This window comes from Salvia hispanica, chromosome 6, assembly GCF_023119035.1.
Source record: "Salvia hispanica cultivar TCC Black 2014 chromosome 6, UniMelb_Shisp_WGS_1.0, whole genome shotgun sequence".
Lineage (NCBI taxonomy): Eukaryota > Viridiplantae > Streptophyta > Magnoliopsida > Lamiales > Lamiaceae > Salvia > Salvia hispanica.
In genome coordinates, this window is record NC_062970.1 from 34,305,547 (window position 1) to 34,323,130 (window position 17,584).

A 17,584-nucleotide genomic window follows, 5' to 3' on the forward strand; every position below is an offset into this window, starting at 1 on the left:
GAATCTCTCTAACTAATATCGGCTGCATCATATATTGGATTTAATGTTATACTCCACTATTTTGTTTAGGAAGAAGTCCACAATCTCACCATTTTTTTCTAGTTCCAATATTCCACTTGATTTAATTCTACTAACATGAGTCACGAAGACTTGGACAATACATGCCATAAATTTTTTGAATTATTCATTCTAACTTTCATCACGAATTTTTTTTAAAATTTTAATCTAATATAATGAATTTAAACTTTATTTTAAATAATACATTATACAATTAAATTTTTTAAATTATAAACTTATAGGTACTTAATAGATTTGATACTCAATCTTAATTATATTATTACAAAACATTATTGAATCTAGAATTTATAATTACAAAATTAATTAATCAATTTAATTGCTTGAGTTCTTACAACGTCAAATAAAGATTCGAAATTTATACATGCTTTATTTTATTAATGGACAAAATGTTAGGGAACAACAATTTAAATTTGTATACTAGAATTAAATTGTTACATGATGTCAAAATAATGTGTTTTAGAATTTTAGAATTTAGAATTTAGAATTTTAAACATTATTATAGAAAAAAAAAGTTGATGTGGGTGACTATTACTATTTCGTTGAACAATGACACTAAGAAATTAAGTATGTATATGCATGCAATCATTTGTATGATTCAGAATTTTAGTAATTATTTAATACTAATAAAATAATTTGATGCAAATGACTATTATCCTTTCATTAGATGACATAGGTAGAAATTAAATATATAACATATGTATACTACTGGAGTACTATTTTAGAATTTAGAATTTTAAACATTATTATAGAAAAAAAAAGTTGATGTGGGTGACTATACTATTTCGTTGAACAATGACACTAAGAAATTAAGTATGTATATGCATGCAATCATTTGTATGATTCAGAATTTTAGTAATTATTTAATACTAATAAAATAATTTGACGCAAATGACTATTATCCTTTCATTAGATGACATGGGTAGAAATTAAATATATAACATATGTATACTACTGGACTACTATTTTAGAATTTAGAATTTTAAACATTATTATAGAAAAAAAAAGTTGATGTGGGTGACTATTACTATTTCGTTGAACAATGACACTAAGAAATTAAGTATGTATATGCATGCAATCATTTTATGATTCAGAATTTTAGTAATTATCTAATACTAATAAAATAATTTGACGCAAATGACTATTATCCTTTCATTAGATGATACAAGTAGAAATTAACTATATAACATATGTATATTAACTATTACTATTTCGTTGGATGAAAACAATTAAAAATTAAACATATTTACGTACGTATATACTTTTTACAATCTAGAACTTTAATTATTATTTAATAATAAAATAATTGGATGCGAATAAATATTTTTGTTTCGTTGGAGGATAATATTAAGAAATTAAGTATTCCTATATGACTATTAGATAATTGAATTCAAATGTTTTTATATAATGCAAATTTTGTAGAAACTCAAATTATGATATGGAGTATCTTACTAAATTATTGGCTAGCGCTTAGAATCAGAAAATAATGAGAATTGCAAAATTAGTGCATTGATTTGAAATGTTCAAATCTTTACTATACTAGTGAATTAATTTGATAAGTGCATTAGTTTGAAAATAAGGGTATATTAGTCTATATTATAATTTGGCTTATGTCAAATTGACATAGGAATATTATGTTTTGGAGATATTATGTCTCTAAATCATCACTCCATATAGATATAGAGTACGAGTTTATCCAAATCAAATCTCGCAGAATAATTGCAAGCAATGTTAGGGGAATGCATTAACTTTGCTATATGTATTTCCAATAAAAAATTTACAAATATTATATTTGTTTATTTATTATTTATCTATTTTTTCATTTATTAGCATATTGATATTGATATTGATATTTATATTGGTCGTCGGTTAATATTGATATTTGAATATTTCATTACCACTAACCGAAATTGATAACTGATTAATCATCTCTACTTTATTTAATGAATTTCCACCTTTTTATACTCGTATCTCAAAGTATTTATACGATGCAGTATCTTAAAAGATTCATTACTAATTTAAATCATACTTCAACTTTACTTAAACCCGATGCTTAAATGTAATCTAATGTTATTTGAGGCTTGGAACAGTGACCTCCACCCTCCCTAAAATAAAGCCATACACATACGGTCGGGTTGATTGTGATGGAACAAAGAGAATTCTTCGATGAAGACAAATGGAGTATTAAAAAGTAGAAATGCAAGAGCTAGCTGACAATATAAAATTCCAATCCAACACCACCATCACTGCTTTCTATTCTACACCTCTCTTTCTCTCTCCCGGCGCAATTCAATTGCCTCTCTCTGTCTATATATAGATGCGTCTTACATGTATTAAATTACTCCTTCAATTCCACTATTGGTTGAGTTTCTAGTTAGTAACGGAAGCTGAAGCTTCACTATTCCATGCAGATTAGATTTTTATTGCTACTCACTTCGTAATAATGGGGAAAACCAGATATTTCAAACTTTTCTGCTTCATCTTGATTGCCTTTGCCTCCACCACTTTGTGCAGCTCAGCACCCAAGCAGCAGCTCCACCAAAATGAAGGTAATCTCAACCAACACGATTTTGGGGGAGCCCAGAAAAAAATTTAGTATTTTTTGAGTGGTTTATTGGATTGCAGTGAGGGCTTTGAAAGAGATAGCGAAAAGATTGGGGAAAAAAGACTGGGACTTCAGCACAGATCCCTGCAGTGGAGAAGGGAATTGGAGTATGCCTGTCACAGTGAAAGGCTTTGAGAGCTCTGTCACTTGTGATTGCTCTTTTCATCAGATGTCTACTTGCCATATTGTTAGCATGTATTCTCTCTTTCTCTCTCTCTCTCTCTCTCAAGTTTGCTTTTTTACATCTGCTTGTTAACTATTGGGGACTGTCTGTCTCTGTGGTTGGAGAAGGAGCTATATACATGGAAATTTTTCTTGTTAGTTGTTTGAATTTTCATGCATACAATACAAATTTACAAATGCAATCTGTGTGTGTGTTTGTGAGAGTGTGTGAAAGTATTACACCGCAGGAGATCTAGGGGAGGTCATAGAAAAACGTGTTGACCGAAAAAGTGTCAGTCAACGCCTGATGAGTCGGCAGTTGACTTTCTTACTGTTTACTTACTTATCCAGCTGTCATTGGTGGGCTGAGGGTCCATTTCCATTTAATGAATGTAAAACATGTTTTACTGTATTTTTTATTTTCTAAAGCAGCGTGGAGTTTATTGAGTGTGTCTGTGTAGTGTGGACTGAGTTGTTGACCAAGTGAATGTAACTTGAAACTGATGAAAACTGGGGAGTTTTGATTGGCTGCTTGGTGTCAAAATTATGAAACTTTGATAGTGAAAAAAAATGATCTTGCTATTTGGTTTGCAAGTTCTTGAAAATTCAATGCTGATATAGGAGATAGATTTGATGGGACAAAGAATTAAAATGCTTATCAACTAACAATGGTTTTCTAGTTTTAAAAACTGCCATATCATGCATAGTACATAATGATTTCTGCTGATTCTGCATTGTATGTTGGTTCATAAAAAATTCTTATTTTGCTGTGCTATGCTGCTGCAGAGCTTTGAAAGCACAGAATTTAACAGGAGGTGTGCCATCAGAGTTTTTCAAGTTTCACCATCTTAAACGCTTGTGAGTTTCATCACTAGCTCACATCCAACTAGTCTAGAACTGCATTTTGATCTGTGTATGCTTGAAAAAAATTCCTAATTCAACTTGTTGCTTTAATTAGTGATGGGGTTACTTCTCGACTAAAATCTTTCCTTCTTTTATTGTGCAGGGATCTTAGTAGGAATTACTTCAATGGCTCCATACCTTCTCAGTGGGCAACATTGACCTTGGCTGATCTGTAACTCTCCCGGCTCCTCTTTGATAATACTTCAACTCTTAGGAAAATGTATCTCGTATTCGTATATGCTTAATTTTTTGGTTCGAATTTGCAGCTCCTTTATGGGAAATAGATTGTCTGGTCCATTTCCAAAGGTTATTACCAAGATGACCTCCCTCGTCAACCTGTATGACACGATTCTCTTCTAATATATTTTCCCTAAGATCTTCCAGTAATTCTTGAATTGCTATGGTGTTTTCGTTTACATTAACATTTTTCATTAAAATCTGTTTCAAACTGATCTTGAGGATTTCATGCGCAGGAGTCTTGAAGGGAACCAGCTTTCTGGACCCGTTCCTTCAGATATTGGACAATTGGTCAATTTACAAAAGCTGTAAGCCTTTTTTTCACTCGTTTTGGATTCCACTAACTGATATCTGCTTCCAGCTTCCATATTTTAGTTAGTTGTTCTGCTTATATTTACGCCTCTTTTTTCAGTGTGTTATCTTCAAATGCATTCACAGGAGCTTTACCAACGGCATTGGCCAAACTGACCTCACTACTTGACATGTGAGTCCACTTATATTGTTTTCAAATTTCCTTTGGTTTGAGCTGAACAATAGCACTTGCGTTTAGTGAATGAAAAAGTCCTGTGATTCTACTTTAACAGTTAGTTATTGGCAATGGTACATTTCTATTCGTTAAATTTCAGCATTTATATACAGTTATTCAAAGTTGGCTTGTTCGATTCTTTTAAATATAGTTGTTTCTGAGTGTGACGAGTGTCGATGCCTTATTTTAGGAGGATTAGTGACAATAACTTCACAGGAAAGATCCCCGAGTATATCAACAGCTGGAAAGATGTTCAAAAGCTGTAAGTTGCTGCAGTAGCTACTTTCCTAGTTCTGAATTGCATGATAGTTAACTTTGAAGAAATGTAAAAGAGCAAGATCTCCGTGGTTAACTTTTGCAGGCACATGCAAGGTTGCTCTCTCGAGGGCCCGATTCCTTCTTCCATATCTTCCCTAACGAGCTTAAGTGACTTGTGAGTGACTAAACATTGTTTCACTCAATTCTTTCTTCATGTATGAGTGCATTAATCTTTCCCTTCATTTTTCGACTTTCAGGAGGATTAGTGATTTAACAGGTGGGGAATCAACTTTTCCCCAACTAAGCAAAATGAAATCCATGAAAGTGCTGTGAGTTTTAAACATTTCCCCTCAATCTTGATGATATTGTGCTTTGATCTACGATCACTCAACTCGATTCTTCTATATAGGATACTCAGAAGTTGCTTGTTACATGGAGAGATCCCTCCATATATTGGAACCATGGAAAAATTGAAAAATCTGTGAGTATTACTACTATAAGCATATCTTGCTGCCTGATCGACTCTTCTCGTTGTTATGAACTGAAATATTGTATTGCGTTTGGCAACGCAGGGACCTCAGTTTCAATGATTTGACTGGAGAAATTCCTGAATCATTTGATCAGCTTACAAAAATTGATTTTATGTAAGTACTTCTTATTCTTTTTGAGTTCTTTTCTATTTCGACTGATGCACCCTTTATTCCTTACTTCACGGGCAAATTGAGGCTCAACCATCCCCATTTGTTTTGCTAGGTTCCTGACGAGAAATAGACTCACAGGACGAATTCCAGATTGGATTTTACAGAGAAACAAGAATGCGTGAGTGCTTCACATCAAGTGCACATTTGTTTCATTTCAGTTGCTATCTACTTTCTCATATTGCTACATTAGTTACATTGCTTCTCATACTAATCAAGCTATTTCACGTGCAGTGATCTCTCGTATAATAATTTCACATCTGGACCAATCGAATGCCCGAGAGGGAGTGTGTGAGTATCTTCATCAAATTCCTTCTTGATCTTTCTATGATTTTTGTTTTGCATGACATCCTAACATCTTCTGCTAATTTACATCAGAAACCTGGTGGAGAGCCTGTCAACACACTCTGATAAATTGTAAGCTGCATCTGTTTTTATCAAATCTTTTAAAAACCAATAGCTTTCCAGAACCATGTCAATAATCTCGATTTTTATACCTTTGCAGTGTGCATCCATGTATGAAGCAAGAGTTTCCTTGTTCTGATACAAAAAATCAAGGCAAGTATTTTTTTTTCTCGACTATATGAGAGCTATAGTTAATCATATGAATCTATCGACCTACAGAGAATTACTCGTTGCGCATCAATTGTGGTGGCAAGGATGTAGATATTGCAAATGGCACCACATACAAAGCTGATTCGGAAGCTAGAGGTGCTTCAATGTTCTACATGGGGCAGGCGCAGAACTGGGCGTTTAGCAGCACGGGGAACTTCATGGATGATGATCTCGACTCTGATAACTATGTTGTCACGAATGTTTCCACGCTTTACAACACCGCCCCGCCAGTATCAGAGCTTTACACAACTGCACGCGTATCTCCCCTCTCCCTGACCTACTATGGCCTTTGCCTCCTGAACGGGAACTACACAGTGACACTCCATTTCGCGGAGATTGCTTTTACAAACGACACTTCATTCAACAGCCTTGGGAGGAGGATATTTGATGTGTACTTGCAGGTAAGTGCATATATATGGCATTGACATTATCTTTACAAAGATGGAAGTTTTATGAATATGCACCACCACGAATGAATGCAGGGGAAGCTGGTTTTGAAGGATTTTAACATTGCAGAGGCGGCTGGTGGACCAGGAAAGCCCATTATAAAAAATTTCACCGTCTCTGTGACGAGCCACACTCTCAAAATCCATCTTTACTGGGCAGGAAGAGGGACTACAGGCATCCCCTTTCGAGGAACTTATGGCCCTCTGATATCAGCCATATCAGTCGATCCTAGTATGTTATCGACTCTTATGTCAACAGCGTCTACTAAAGGAACCGAATTAGAGGATGTTGATCTCTTATTTTGCTGCAGACTTCAGACCCCCGGTTCATCACAAAAGGATCAGTTCAACTTTGTTGGCTGGAACAATTGCTGGAAGTGTTTGCCTTCTAGCTTTGGTTCTAGGCTTCTTGCACAAGAAAGGCTATTTAGGAGGCAAATCCACTACAGATAAAGGTAGTATTGTTTTCTTAAAAAACTGGACTACATAATTTCACTTCTTTTAATGTGAAACATGTGAGTTAAGTCGAACTTATTATTGCTTCATGAGAAGAGCTTAGAGGCCTCGATCTACAAACTGGTATCTTCACACTACGACAGATCAAATCCGCGACAAATAACTTTGATCCAGCCAACAAGATTGGCGAGGGCGGTTTTGGTTCCGTTTTCAAGGTACTCTTATTTTCCAGCATTCACTGTGATCTCTCGTTTCGTCTGAAACATAAACCAGCTCCTCCTCTCCTCGACAGGGGCTGCTGTCAGATGGAACCATAATTGCTGTAAAGCAGCTATCCTCAAAGTCCAAACAGGGAACGCGGGAATTCGTTAACGAGATAGGAATGATATCTGCGTTGCAGCATCCGAATCTCGTGAAGCTTTACGGTTGCTGTGTCGAAGGGAATCACCTGATGCTGGTGTATGAGTACATGGAAAACAACTGCGTCTCTCGTGCTCTTTTTGGTGAGCCTCGTCTTCCAATCAACCAAGATTATGATGCGACCGGACAAACTCCTCATCCTCGTTTCTTACAGGGAAGGGCGCGGCTCAGAAGCACCTGCTGGATTGGCCCACAAGGAGGAAAATCTGCCTCGGCATAGCTAGAGGTTTGGCTTATCTGCACGAGGACTCAATGGTGAAGATAGTCCACCGCGACATCAAAACAAGCAACGTATTGCTGGACAAGGATCTGAACGCAAAGATATCTGATTTTGGGCTGGCAAAGCTGAACGAGGATGATAAGACTCACATTAGTACGAGGATTGCTGGGACTATGTAAGTTTTTGAATGTTGATGTGTTCTTCTAATAGTATGATTCCTTTTATGCATACTGAGAGCTTGCACATTGCAGTGGTTACATGGCACCAGAATACGCGATGCGTGGCTACCTCACGAACAAGGCAGACGTCTACAGTTTCGGCGTGGTGGCGCTGGAAATAGTCAGTGGTAAAAGCAACACCAACTACAGGCCCAAGGAAGACTTCGTATACCTTCTTGACTGGGTATATCATCCATCTTTTTTCTATGTTTAATGATTGCATAGAAAACGAAACAACGTCCTTAGTCAATCACTCTGTGGATCAGGCTTATGTTCTCCAAGAGAGGGGCAGTCTACTAGAGCTAGTCGACCCGGATTTGGGATCAGCATACTCGTCGGAAGAGGCAATGGTGGTGCTGAATGTGGCTCTTCTGTGCACGAACGCTGCCCCAACCCTGAGGCCGACCATGTCGCAAGTGGTGAGCATGCTGGAGGGTCGGACAGCTGTGCAGGATTTGCTGTCCGACCCGGGATTCTCGACGGCAGACTCCAAGTACAAGGCCATAAGAAACCACTTCTGGCAGCATCCTAGTGTGAGCCTTAGCATGTCCACAGATGCTTCTGATTCTTCCCTTTCAAATCAAGATAGAGTTGTGGATCCCGGAAGCTGATTATGATGCAGCAGGCAGCAGCTACACCTAGTAATTAGTACTAGTATTATAATTTTCCCAACCAACTGTGTATATAGAATTAGAATGTCTTGTGTTTTGTCTGCTTTCTTGGGTTTATGTATTCGACAGTGTATTGACTCCATAGTAGTAGTACTAACTATTTTATACTGGTGCAATAGTTGAAACATCTAGTAACACAAATAGGACTAGTCACAATATTTGCTGCTTGTGCACATTTTTGTAAATTACAATTTGTAGCTTTTGTACATTACCATTTTGATTATCCGGACGTGCATCATTAAAAGAGGCACACTTCGAATATAACTTCGAATATTATTAAAAGAAGCACAAAGAGTCACACTTCGAATATAATTAAAAGACGCACAAAGAGTGAAAGAGGCAAACTTCGAATATAAACAAAGAGTGATAGAGGCACACTTCGAATATAATTATGATTATGATTATGATTATGATTGAGCATTAGTATGATTTATAATTTGATTTATTATTTGTATGGCTGTAGTGTGCATCTGTTTATAGGGATGTATTAATATGATATAATAGTACTTTTTATAGTAACACCATGTCACTAATTTAGACCGTCAGATTTAAAGATCGTGTGTTTTTTAAGCTGCCACATGGCAGCCTATTTTAATTTAATTGGAAGATAAAAACGTTGAATTGCAAAATTGGTATTCTTTATTTTCAGTCAGTTATCAGCTTGCAATCTCACTTTATGAATATTGTAGTTTTACTCTATGAATATTGCAGTATTACGTGTGCAAAATTCGTAAGTTTTTTACCTTACCCGATTGTAGTGTTACTCTATGAATATAGCGTTGTTACGTGTCTGATAATTCGTAATGGTCTTTCACTTTATCATATTGCAATATTACTCTATAAATATTGCAGTTTAAATATTACCAAATTTATTTTTGATTTAAATTTTTGACAATTGACTAAACATAAAACTGCAATCCAAACTCTATTTCATCAATTCAATCCTAAGATCCATCTTATAGATCCAAGGGCTAGGATTAATGGTAGATTGTCACTTGTGAAATATGGTGGCACTCTAATGACCCTCTATTTATGCCCTTAAAATTTTTATAGTGAATTATACACAAATACAACAATTAAGCGCAAATAATTTGATAGGTACATTTCGAGTTCAATTTTAGAAGGAAAAAAAAAACAAATTTTTGGCAAGAGCTGCGGACTAGTTTCCGGCACGCGAAATGGAAGACAACGAGCAACCGTCGCATGATTCTGCCGCCGCCGCCCTCCAGCAGAAGCACGCAGCGATGCTGGAGCGTTTGGCGAACCGCCACCAGTCCCGCGCCACGGCAAAGCCCGACTCCAACTCATCCGGATCCACACAGTCGTTCCTCTCCCAGTTCTCGCAATCGAAGCTCTCAATCGACGCCCAAATCTCCCGGATCCGAACGCAACCCAACCCGCCTGAAAAGGCCGAGCTTGAGGCTATCTCCCTCGAAATCTCTGCCCTCGAGAAGCTGGTCGCGGAGCATTCCTACTTGCTCCCGCCCTACGAAGTCCGCAATTCCCTCACCGCCATCGCCCAACTCAGGCAAACCCTAGATGACGCCTCCGCGGCCGTCGCTCCGAAGAAGAAATTCTCCTTCAAGAATAAATCATCGAAGAAGAGCGCAGATCAGAAGGGTGAAGTCGTTTCTGAAGTGGAGGGCAGTAAGATCATCCCCAAATTGGGAAAGTTAGGGTTTATGGATTCGAGCGGTGCTCCCGGGTTCAGGAACAAGGATAAAGAGAAATTGGAGATGGAATTCAAGAGAGGCGAGGTGGATGGCCGAAATGGGGAGTTCACGCTGTCGAATTTGAGGGATTGTGAGGTGAGATTGAAGGGGTGTCTGAGGGCATTGTTTGTGGATAATGTGGTGAAGTGTAAGGTGTATGTTGGGGCGGTGATGGGTTCGGTTTTGATCGAGGGAGCGGAAGGGTGTGTGTTCGTGCTGGCCTCGCATCAGATTAGGATTCATAATGCTAAGAACTGCAGCTTCTATCTTCGGGTGAGGAGCAGACCTATAATCGAGGACAGTAATGGCGTTAGGTTCGCGCCGTATTGCTTGAGTTACAGAGGGATAGAGGAGGATTTGGCAGAGGCAAATCTTGACGAGGAGACCGGGAATTGGGCGAACGTGGATGATTTTCGATGGTTGAGGGCACTGCAATCTCCAAATTGGTCTGTTTTGCCAGAAGATGCTCGAGTGGGGATGGTGAACATTTCCTGAAAATACAGAAAAAAAATCAATAATTTCTCTACGTTTTGGTGGGGTATTGTGTGGATGAGAGTTTGGTGTTTTTAATCACTCCCATTTAGTTTTAATCTAAAAGAGGCACTTCTGTGTCCATTTGATTTTATTCGCAGATCAGTCTTCAATCTTGTGAGAAAAGATGAAGCTTGTATTTTTATGCAACAAGGTTTGTGTGCTTCCCATTTTTGCATTCAAGATACTTTTTACCAACTGGCCTAATTTATACCGCTATGTGAATTTTTGCCTGTCCCCATCTATGAAGCCAACAATGTCTCAAGTAAATTTGATTACTCATTAGGACAATCGGCAGGTTCTGGGCAAAATATAGCCATACGTGTAGGCTTACAATTTGTCAGTGGTTCGCTGATTTTGTACATCAAATAAAGAGGGCATGGTGGAAAATCCCTCTAATGTGTATCTTCCCAGATTTTGTGGAGTTTTGTAACCTCATCACTTGTAGCATCCAGGTTTACCACTGTGTGCGGCAAAACATGTCCAAATGGCCTGAGTTCCGATTCTTCCTCAATAGAGTGTGAAACTTTGTGAATCAAGCAAGTGATTGAGATTCATCAATTCTGCAGTAGCATGTGTTTTACTACTAATCAATTGTATAAATAGTTGAGATAAATTTCAGTTCGTGTTTCGGTCTTAATGAATTTCGACTTGATTTCCCCTTGTTACATGTTTTTAATCGGCCATTTGTAGAGGTAAAAAGTAATCTCCATCACGTTTTAGATAAATTCCATTCGAAAATTACCACCTCTTTCATTTTTTTTGGGTAGAAATTACAACCTCTTTCTAAGTACCACTTGTTGTAATTTTTTCTCCCAAAAGAAAATAAATAAATAAGTGAAAGAAAAGAAGGGTATTCTATTTTTTTATAATATAATCTAATTTTAAGAGACGAATAAGTGAAAATAATTTATATTTTTAATTGCAAGTAGGAGTATCCTGTCATTAAATGTCTCATATTTGATCGGAAATTGTTTGACTTTAAAGGAGTTTGACTTTAAACGAGTAGTAAAGTTGGTAGAAAAGTTATTGGAATGTGAGACCTATTTTATATATTGATTTTATATGTAAAGTCCATTTACTAAATATATTAAAAGTAAAATGAGAAATTTATTAGTGGACGGAAGAGAAAAAGGAAAAATAAGACATTTAATGGTGGACGGAGTATAAAAGTACTGTGTAATATGATAGGTTTAGAGGGTTAATTACACAAGAACATAGGAGTCGTATACAAGGCTTCGGAAAATATTTTTCGAACTGCACCTCAAATGGCGACATCATTCAAATTCAAGCCCTTGACGATTTCGATCCTTCTACTCTTCCTCTACAATGCAATCGCCTCAAGTGCGTCCGGTTCTTCTTCTACCACGATGCACACCAACAATTGGGCTATTCTTGTCTGTACCTCCCGCTTCTGGTATTGTACTTTTCTTGTACTCCACCTTTATCCCGATTTATTCGATTTTGGCTGAATTGCTGAAAATTTCTGGAGAATTTTGTTATGAAGGAACCTTAGAAATAGTAGGCGAGTTATTGGAGCTCTTACTGTATGGTTTGTTTTGTAAAAATTCGTAAAGGAATGATCTTTTGATAGGGAACATGTTGTTGGTAGATCAGTTGATAAGAAAAGACAACGACTTTCTTCGTGGCAACCATAAATGTTTACTGTATGACCGAATTACTGTTTTTAATTTTGAGTGTAAAGCAAATCGAATGCTAGATTTATTATCTATGCTGTTGAACTATTATAGTAGTGATTCTACATTGTTGTTATTTCAGCTTGTTCGTGTAACCAGCATTTAATTCAATTTTTCCCAAAATTTATCTTTCAGGTTTAATTATAGGCATATGGCCAATACTTTATCCTTATACAGGTAAGCAGGATCTATTCTTCATCCCAATGTGTGTGTGTTGGTTTTTTATTTGTTACTACTAACGTGTTAGGAAACAAATTATATAGTAGTAAATGATTTTGGCTTATAAACTCTTCGTGTTTAGAACGGTGAAACGATTAGGAATTCCAGATGAGAGGATAATTCTCATGCTGGCTGATGATATGGCTTGCAATGCTCGGAACAAGTATCCTGCCCAGGTCTTCAACAATGAAAACCACCGACTCAACTTGTATGGAGACAATGTTGAGGTGGGCTCAAACTTTTAGTGTGTAAACCCTTCTACTCTATTTTATGGGACTAAGAAGCAGTCACATGTTATGACATGAATTGTTATTAACTCTAAGACATTTCAGGGAAACTTAAAAGATAAACGTTCATTTTTCATTTATGCATTGCAGAACTTGTTTGCTTTTCCATGAACACTGTCATAAGAAGAGTATGCAATACAGACTGTTTCACTTTAACATTTCGATCTTTCCGCTCTGCAAAATGATACGATTGCTTATTCTGAAAATGTTTTGCAAATATTAGGTAGACTACCGAGGTTATGAAGTGACTGTCGAAAACTTTTTACGAATATTGACTGGGCGCCATGAAACAGCAGTTCCAAGGTCAAAACGACTACTAAGTGATGAAGGAAGTCATATACTTCTTTACATGACTGGGCATGGTGGGGATGAGTTTCTAAAATTTCAAGACTCAGAGGAGCTTCAAAGCCATGATTTAGCTGATGCAGTGAAACAAATGAAGGAAAAGCGCAGGTATCCTGATATCATATAACTAAGGAGTATTTAAGTCACATTTATTCCAATTATTTGCTTTCACAACATGGCCAAGAACTGGAGAAAATGGAGTTGCATAAATCATCTGCTTGTTTCTGTTATGGCTTCCAGATTTAAAGAGCTGCTGATAATGGTAGATACTTGCCAGGCAGCCACTCTATTTTCCCAGGTGAGTTATTGTTTCGGAAAGTGTTGCCTTTTGATCTTGTGTGTGTGTGTGTGTGTGTGTTTTCTATAGAGTGTTGCAACTTATCTCTTTTTGTAAGCACTATGAGTGAACATCGACTTTCTAGCTATCCTAGTTGTAGTTCGTATACTAATGGGTCTGTTTAATGTTCGGCAGCTACAATCACCTGGTGTTTTGGCTATTGGAAGTAGCAAGAAAGGAGAGAATTCATATTCACATCACTTGGACTCTGACGTAAGTATTGATATTTTACTGGCATCATGCTTAAGGGATGGTATTGGTATTTCTAGGAGATGTTATATTGCTATTACTTTTTATTCCTTGGGTAGTAAATGTACCTTCTTCAGGATTTATTGGTTTTGACTTTTATACTGTTTCTTCTTGCAGGTTGGTGTATCTGTTGTAGACCGATTTACATTTTATACTCTTGCCTTCTTTGAGAGGTTAAATATGTATGACAATGCCTCATTGAGCAGGTATACACCAATTTTGCAGGACCTTCTTATTTTGGATTTTTTGCTTTAGGATGAAATTCCAGTTTGGCCTATGATGTCTCCACTACTGATAATAACTTTTGGGTTGACCCACTTCATTTTGCAGTCTTTTCACTTCGTACAATCCAAATACACTGATGTCAACTGCATATTATCGAACTGATTTATACCAACGACGATTGGAGGAGGTATATAGAATATAGATACTGGTTTTCTATGTGTTTGTTCTTTTGGTTTTACTAGCATCGAGTGTGATATTATTCCATCTTCATTTAACGTGCATGTTGAATGCTGTATATTTGTTATGGTGGCCTTTTTCTAATCTACAAGTTTAAATTATAAAAGTCCTTAGAGGAACTTGCAGGATTTGGTGTATATAAATCTTGATTTGGATTTTTCAGAATATGCCCCCACCCTCTTACTATCTAAAATTAGATGAATTATGCATGACAGCCTACGAGGACAAGTATCTTTGTGGTCAAAATGCTATTATAGACATTCAAATAACTTTTTTTGCCCCACCTGCTGATGTAGGTACCAGTGACCAACTTCTTTGGTTCTGTCATGGAAACCATCCAAACGGATTCACCTTATCGGGCCTTCTCAAACCGATACTACAGGAAATCTAAAACTGAGATGCCTTCGGATCAATCTGGTGGGGGTAACCGACGAGCATTAGAAGATTCAGACATTCTAGAAGAATTGGCTGACTCTAAACTAAATGTGAGACCTCTACAATCTACATACTTACTGGTGCACGAAGGCTGAATTTTACTCTTATTGTTTTACCACCATAATTTTACTGAAAAGGAGGGATTTGTGTTGCAGGCTAAACAAGTTGGTTGCCCATTTACACACACTTGGAATACAATTCTGGGCCGGATGGAAAAGATTACACAAATAGATAATTTAGTTAACTGTGGTGTAGCATTGATGTTCCCAATTGTTGCCCTTTCATCTTGGCTTTCGCACTGAAGGTAAGAAACACCATATACCGACCACCCGTTCAGGGAACATTTTCTTTGAATGCCATATTGCACCACTTTTATATCTCATCTAAGCTCGACATAAGTCCTGCTTGCTTTATTCAGCGTGTTGATTGTTGCTCAAATGTTACAGCATAGCTTGGTTATGAATCTCGGTGGTCTCATCAGGATTCTGGATGCTATACTCCCATAATTATTCTTGATAAATCCTGTTCTATCTTCTTATTTAACACGATTGACTTGTACATTTTCCATGTGTGGTATTTCTGTTATGTTGCCTCTGTACATCATATACCTTTTTTTCACAGACAAGTGCTGCTTGTATAATTTGGCCTATATTTATATTTTTTTCTCCAGCCTTTGAAAAAATACTAAAAATACTCCCTCTGTCCCAATCTTTTTCCCAATGAAGATGACTCACTTTCCTTTTTAGTTGGTTTTCAATGTTCTTGAATTCATTTGCTCACCCTTACTCTTTCTTGAATTCAGTTCAGTGATGTCTTATTACTCCAATATGCAATTTGATCCTCCTATAATTGGAAATACAGGGTAGTGTAGAGGAGCAAAACTAGAAACACGATCTAACAGGTGCTGCGAGAAATTGCTTTCAACAAGGTTCAAGTGGAGAACTGAATTCAACTCTTGAAAAGTGACACCGAGTTTGGAGTCGTCAAGCTGGCTAAAGGCTTGTGGATCATGGCCATGCATATGAATCAGAGCTGCTGCTTTCTTCTTCTTCTAACACTCAAAGAAAGTTATGTGAAGTTTGTATACTAACACCACTTGTTAGAGTCATTTATACTGAAGAAGAGCAGTTGTGGATTTTAAATTTGATGGTTATCCAAAACTGTTGATGTATATGTACATTGTAACTGTTGAGTTATTGTGTTTAAATCTGGTGTAGTGTGTTCCACCGTCCACGTATGTATTGGATTTTGATGAAATGAAATAGGAGATGAGTTCTCAGGTAAAATATTGAAAAATAAATTAAGAGCTATATTTTGTTGGGACAAGGACAACCTATATAAGATTGGTGGGATTATGAATTGAAAGAATATTTTTTATTCAATACTGGATATTTTTATAAAACACAAGTGTGAACTGGGACAGCCATAAGAATTGAACTGCGGATAGTACTCCTACTTATTTTAAGAGCATCTCCAATGTCGGCTAGCCGATTCGCGTCGATAGCCGGTTGGCTAGCCGAACCATTGGAGTAGGCCAGCGGGAAATCGGCCAAAATTTCGGCGTGGGCTAGCCGATGGCGATGCGCTGGCCGCCATTGTGGCGTGCCGATCGGCCAGCGCTATTTTTTAATTTTTTTTTTAATTCTTTTTTTTTTAAATTTTTGAAAAACTATATAAACGCGATTTTCTCTATCTCTAAATTTCTGTACAAGAGCAACATCTAGCGATGGACAACAACAACTAGCCCAATACAAAATTAAGACCTAAAACAGAAACATGTCATACCGTTCGGCTAAGCGGCAAACTATAATAGATTCAAGGCATACTAACATTTTTTAATGTATTTTTTTAATAAATTAGTGAGGAGTAGAGTGGGGCGGTGGCTCGTGTGTGGAAGCCCGGATTTTTTTTTATTATGCAATTTTTTTGATTTTTAGTTAATGTACTTTTTTTTATTTAAATAAAATTAATGAATTTTCCCTTATATGTCTTGTAAATTTAATTCAGTAATTTAATCGTAATTTTAATTCGATAAATGTAGTATATTTTGAATTATTTTTATTATAGGTAGCCTATGGCTAGTCTATGACTGACCTAAATCTGATGTGGTAGGTGGATTTTTAGTGCTGCTGACGTGGTAGGGAGAAAGAGTGACTGACCTATTTGCATTGGACAAAACCAACTAGCTGGAAATTTAGTACAGTATAGAATGTAAATATTAAAATCAATTAAGTACATATGCATGCACGCAATTAATAAATAGTATAGATCTAATTGGTCCCAAGTGGAGAAAGAATGAGTACTTTTTTTTAATTAATCAGAAGTATTGAATTAAAAGGGAATACTCATGAAATTAATCTCTGGAATACTTTTCGAAGGTAATTTGCTTAATTAATGAAGTGGAATATTTTATATATTTCATTTATTATATAAACAATATACTAGTAGTACTTTTAACTCGTTTTATTTACACTTATATAAGAATAAGATTTACATTTTATTTATTTTTTATTCAATTCCTTTGCATTTAAAAAAAAAATTGTATAGATTGCAGTCGTAGGAGTTCATACGAGTGATGAAGCAAAGAGTAATTGATTCTAGTCAATAAAGACAAAGCAACGACTGCGTCTCGGTTTACCGTTTACCCACCAATGCTGAATTCAACAATCTCTGCTTTTTTCAATAAAAACAAAAATGCTACAAGAATCTTTAGAAAATTCAACTCAATCCCCGTGGCCCATGTAGTTATAATCATTTCCTTGTGGAAGAAACAATCTTAAACAATTTATTACAACTCCCT

General features: G+C 36.5%; 3 protein-coding genes across 3 annotated transcripts; all 3 read left to right on the forward strand.

Moving 5' to 3' along the window:
• Nucleotides 1-2,231: 2,231 nt before the first annotated feature.
• Nucleotides 2,232-8,735, forward strand: LOC125195785 (probable LRR receptor-like serine/threonine-protein kinase At1g07650). The gene is made up of 24 exons (XM_048094015.1): nt 2,232-2,624; nt 2,701-2,875; nt 3,629-3,700; nt 3,849-3,917; nt 4,012-4,083; nt 4,219-4,290; nt 4,395-4,466; nt 4,699-4,770; nt 4,870-4,941; nt 5,024-5,095; nt 5,176-5,247; nt 5,339-5,410; nt 5,520-5,585; nt 5,699-5,755; nt 5,843-5,881; nt 5,970-6,022; nt 6,089-6,480; nt 6,562-6,757; nt 6,837-6,980; nt 7,078-7,196; nt 7,274-7,484; nt 7,556-7,796; nt 7,873-8,023; nt 8,106-8,735. Exons 1-24 carry the CDS (start codon nt 2,519-2,521, stop codon nt 8,448-8,450), a joined length of 3,012 nt encoding a protein of 1,003 aa, XP_047949972.1. The 5' UTR covers nt 2,232-2,518; the 3' UTR covers nt 8,451-8,735.
• An 850-nt stretch (nt 8,736-9,585) lies between these two features.
• LOC125197252 (tubulin-folding cofactor C) lies at nt 9,586-10,986 on the forward strand. Its single transcript, XM_048095975.1, has one exon. The coding sequence runs from the start codon at nt 9,689-9,691 to the stop codon at nt 10,715-10,717; it is 1,029 nt and encodes a 342-aa protein (XP_047951932.1). The 5' UTR covers nt 9,586-9,688; the 3' UTR covers nt 10,718-10,986.
• A 975-nt stretch (nt 10,987-11,961) lies between these two features.
• LOC125192653 (putative GPI-anchor transamidase) lies at nt 11,962-16,021 on the forward strand. Its single transcript, XM_048090275.1, has 11 exons — nt 11,962-12,170; nt 12,586-12,627; nt 12,752-12,896; nt 13,180-13,409; nt 13,542-13,599; nt 13,774-13,851; nt 14,005-14,093; nt 14,218-14,299; nt 14,646-14,834; nt 14,940-15,088; nt 15,646-16,021. The coding sequence occupies exons 1-10, from the start codon at nt 12,022-12,024 to the stop codon at nt 15,084-15,086; spliced, it is 1,209 nt and encodes a 402-aa protein (XP_047946232.1). The 5' UTR covers nt 11,962-12,021; the 3' UTR covers nt 15,087-15,088; nt 15,646-16,021.
• Nucleotides 16,022-17,584: the final 1,563 nt, after the last annotated feature.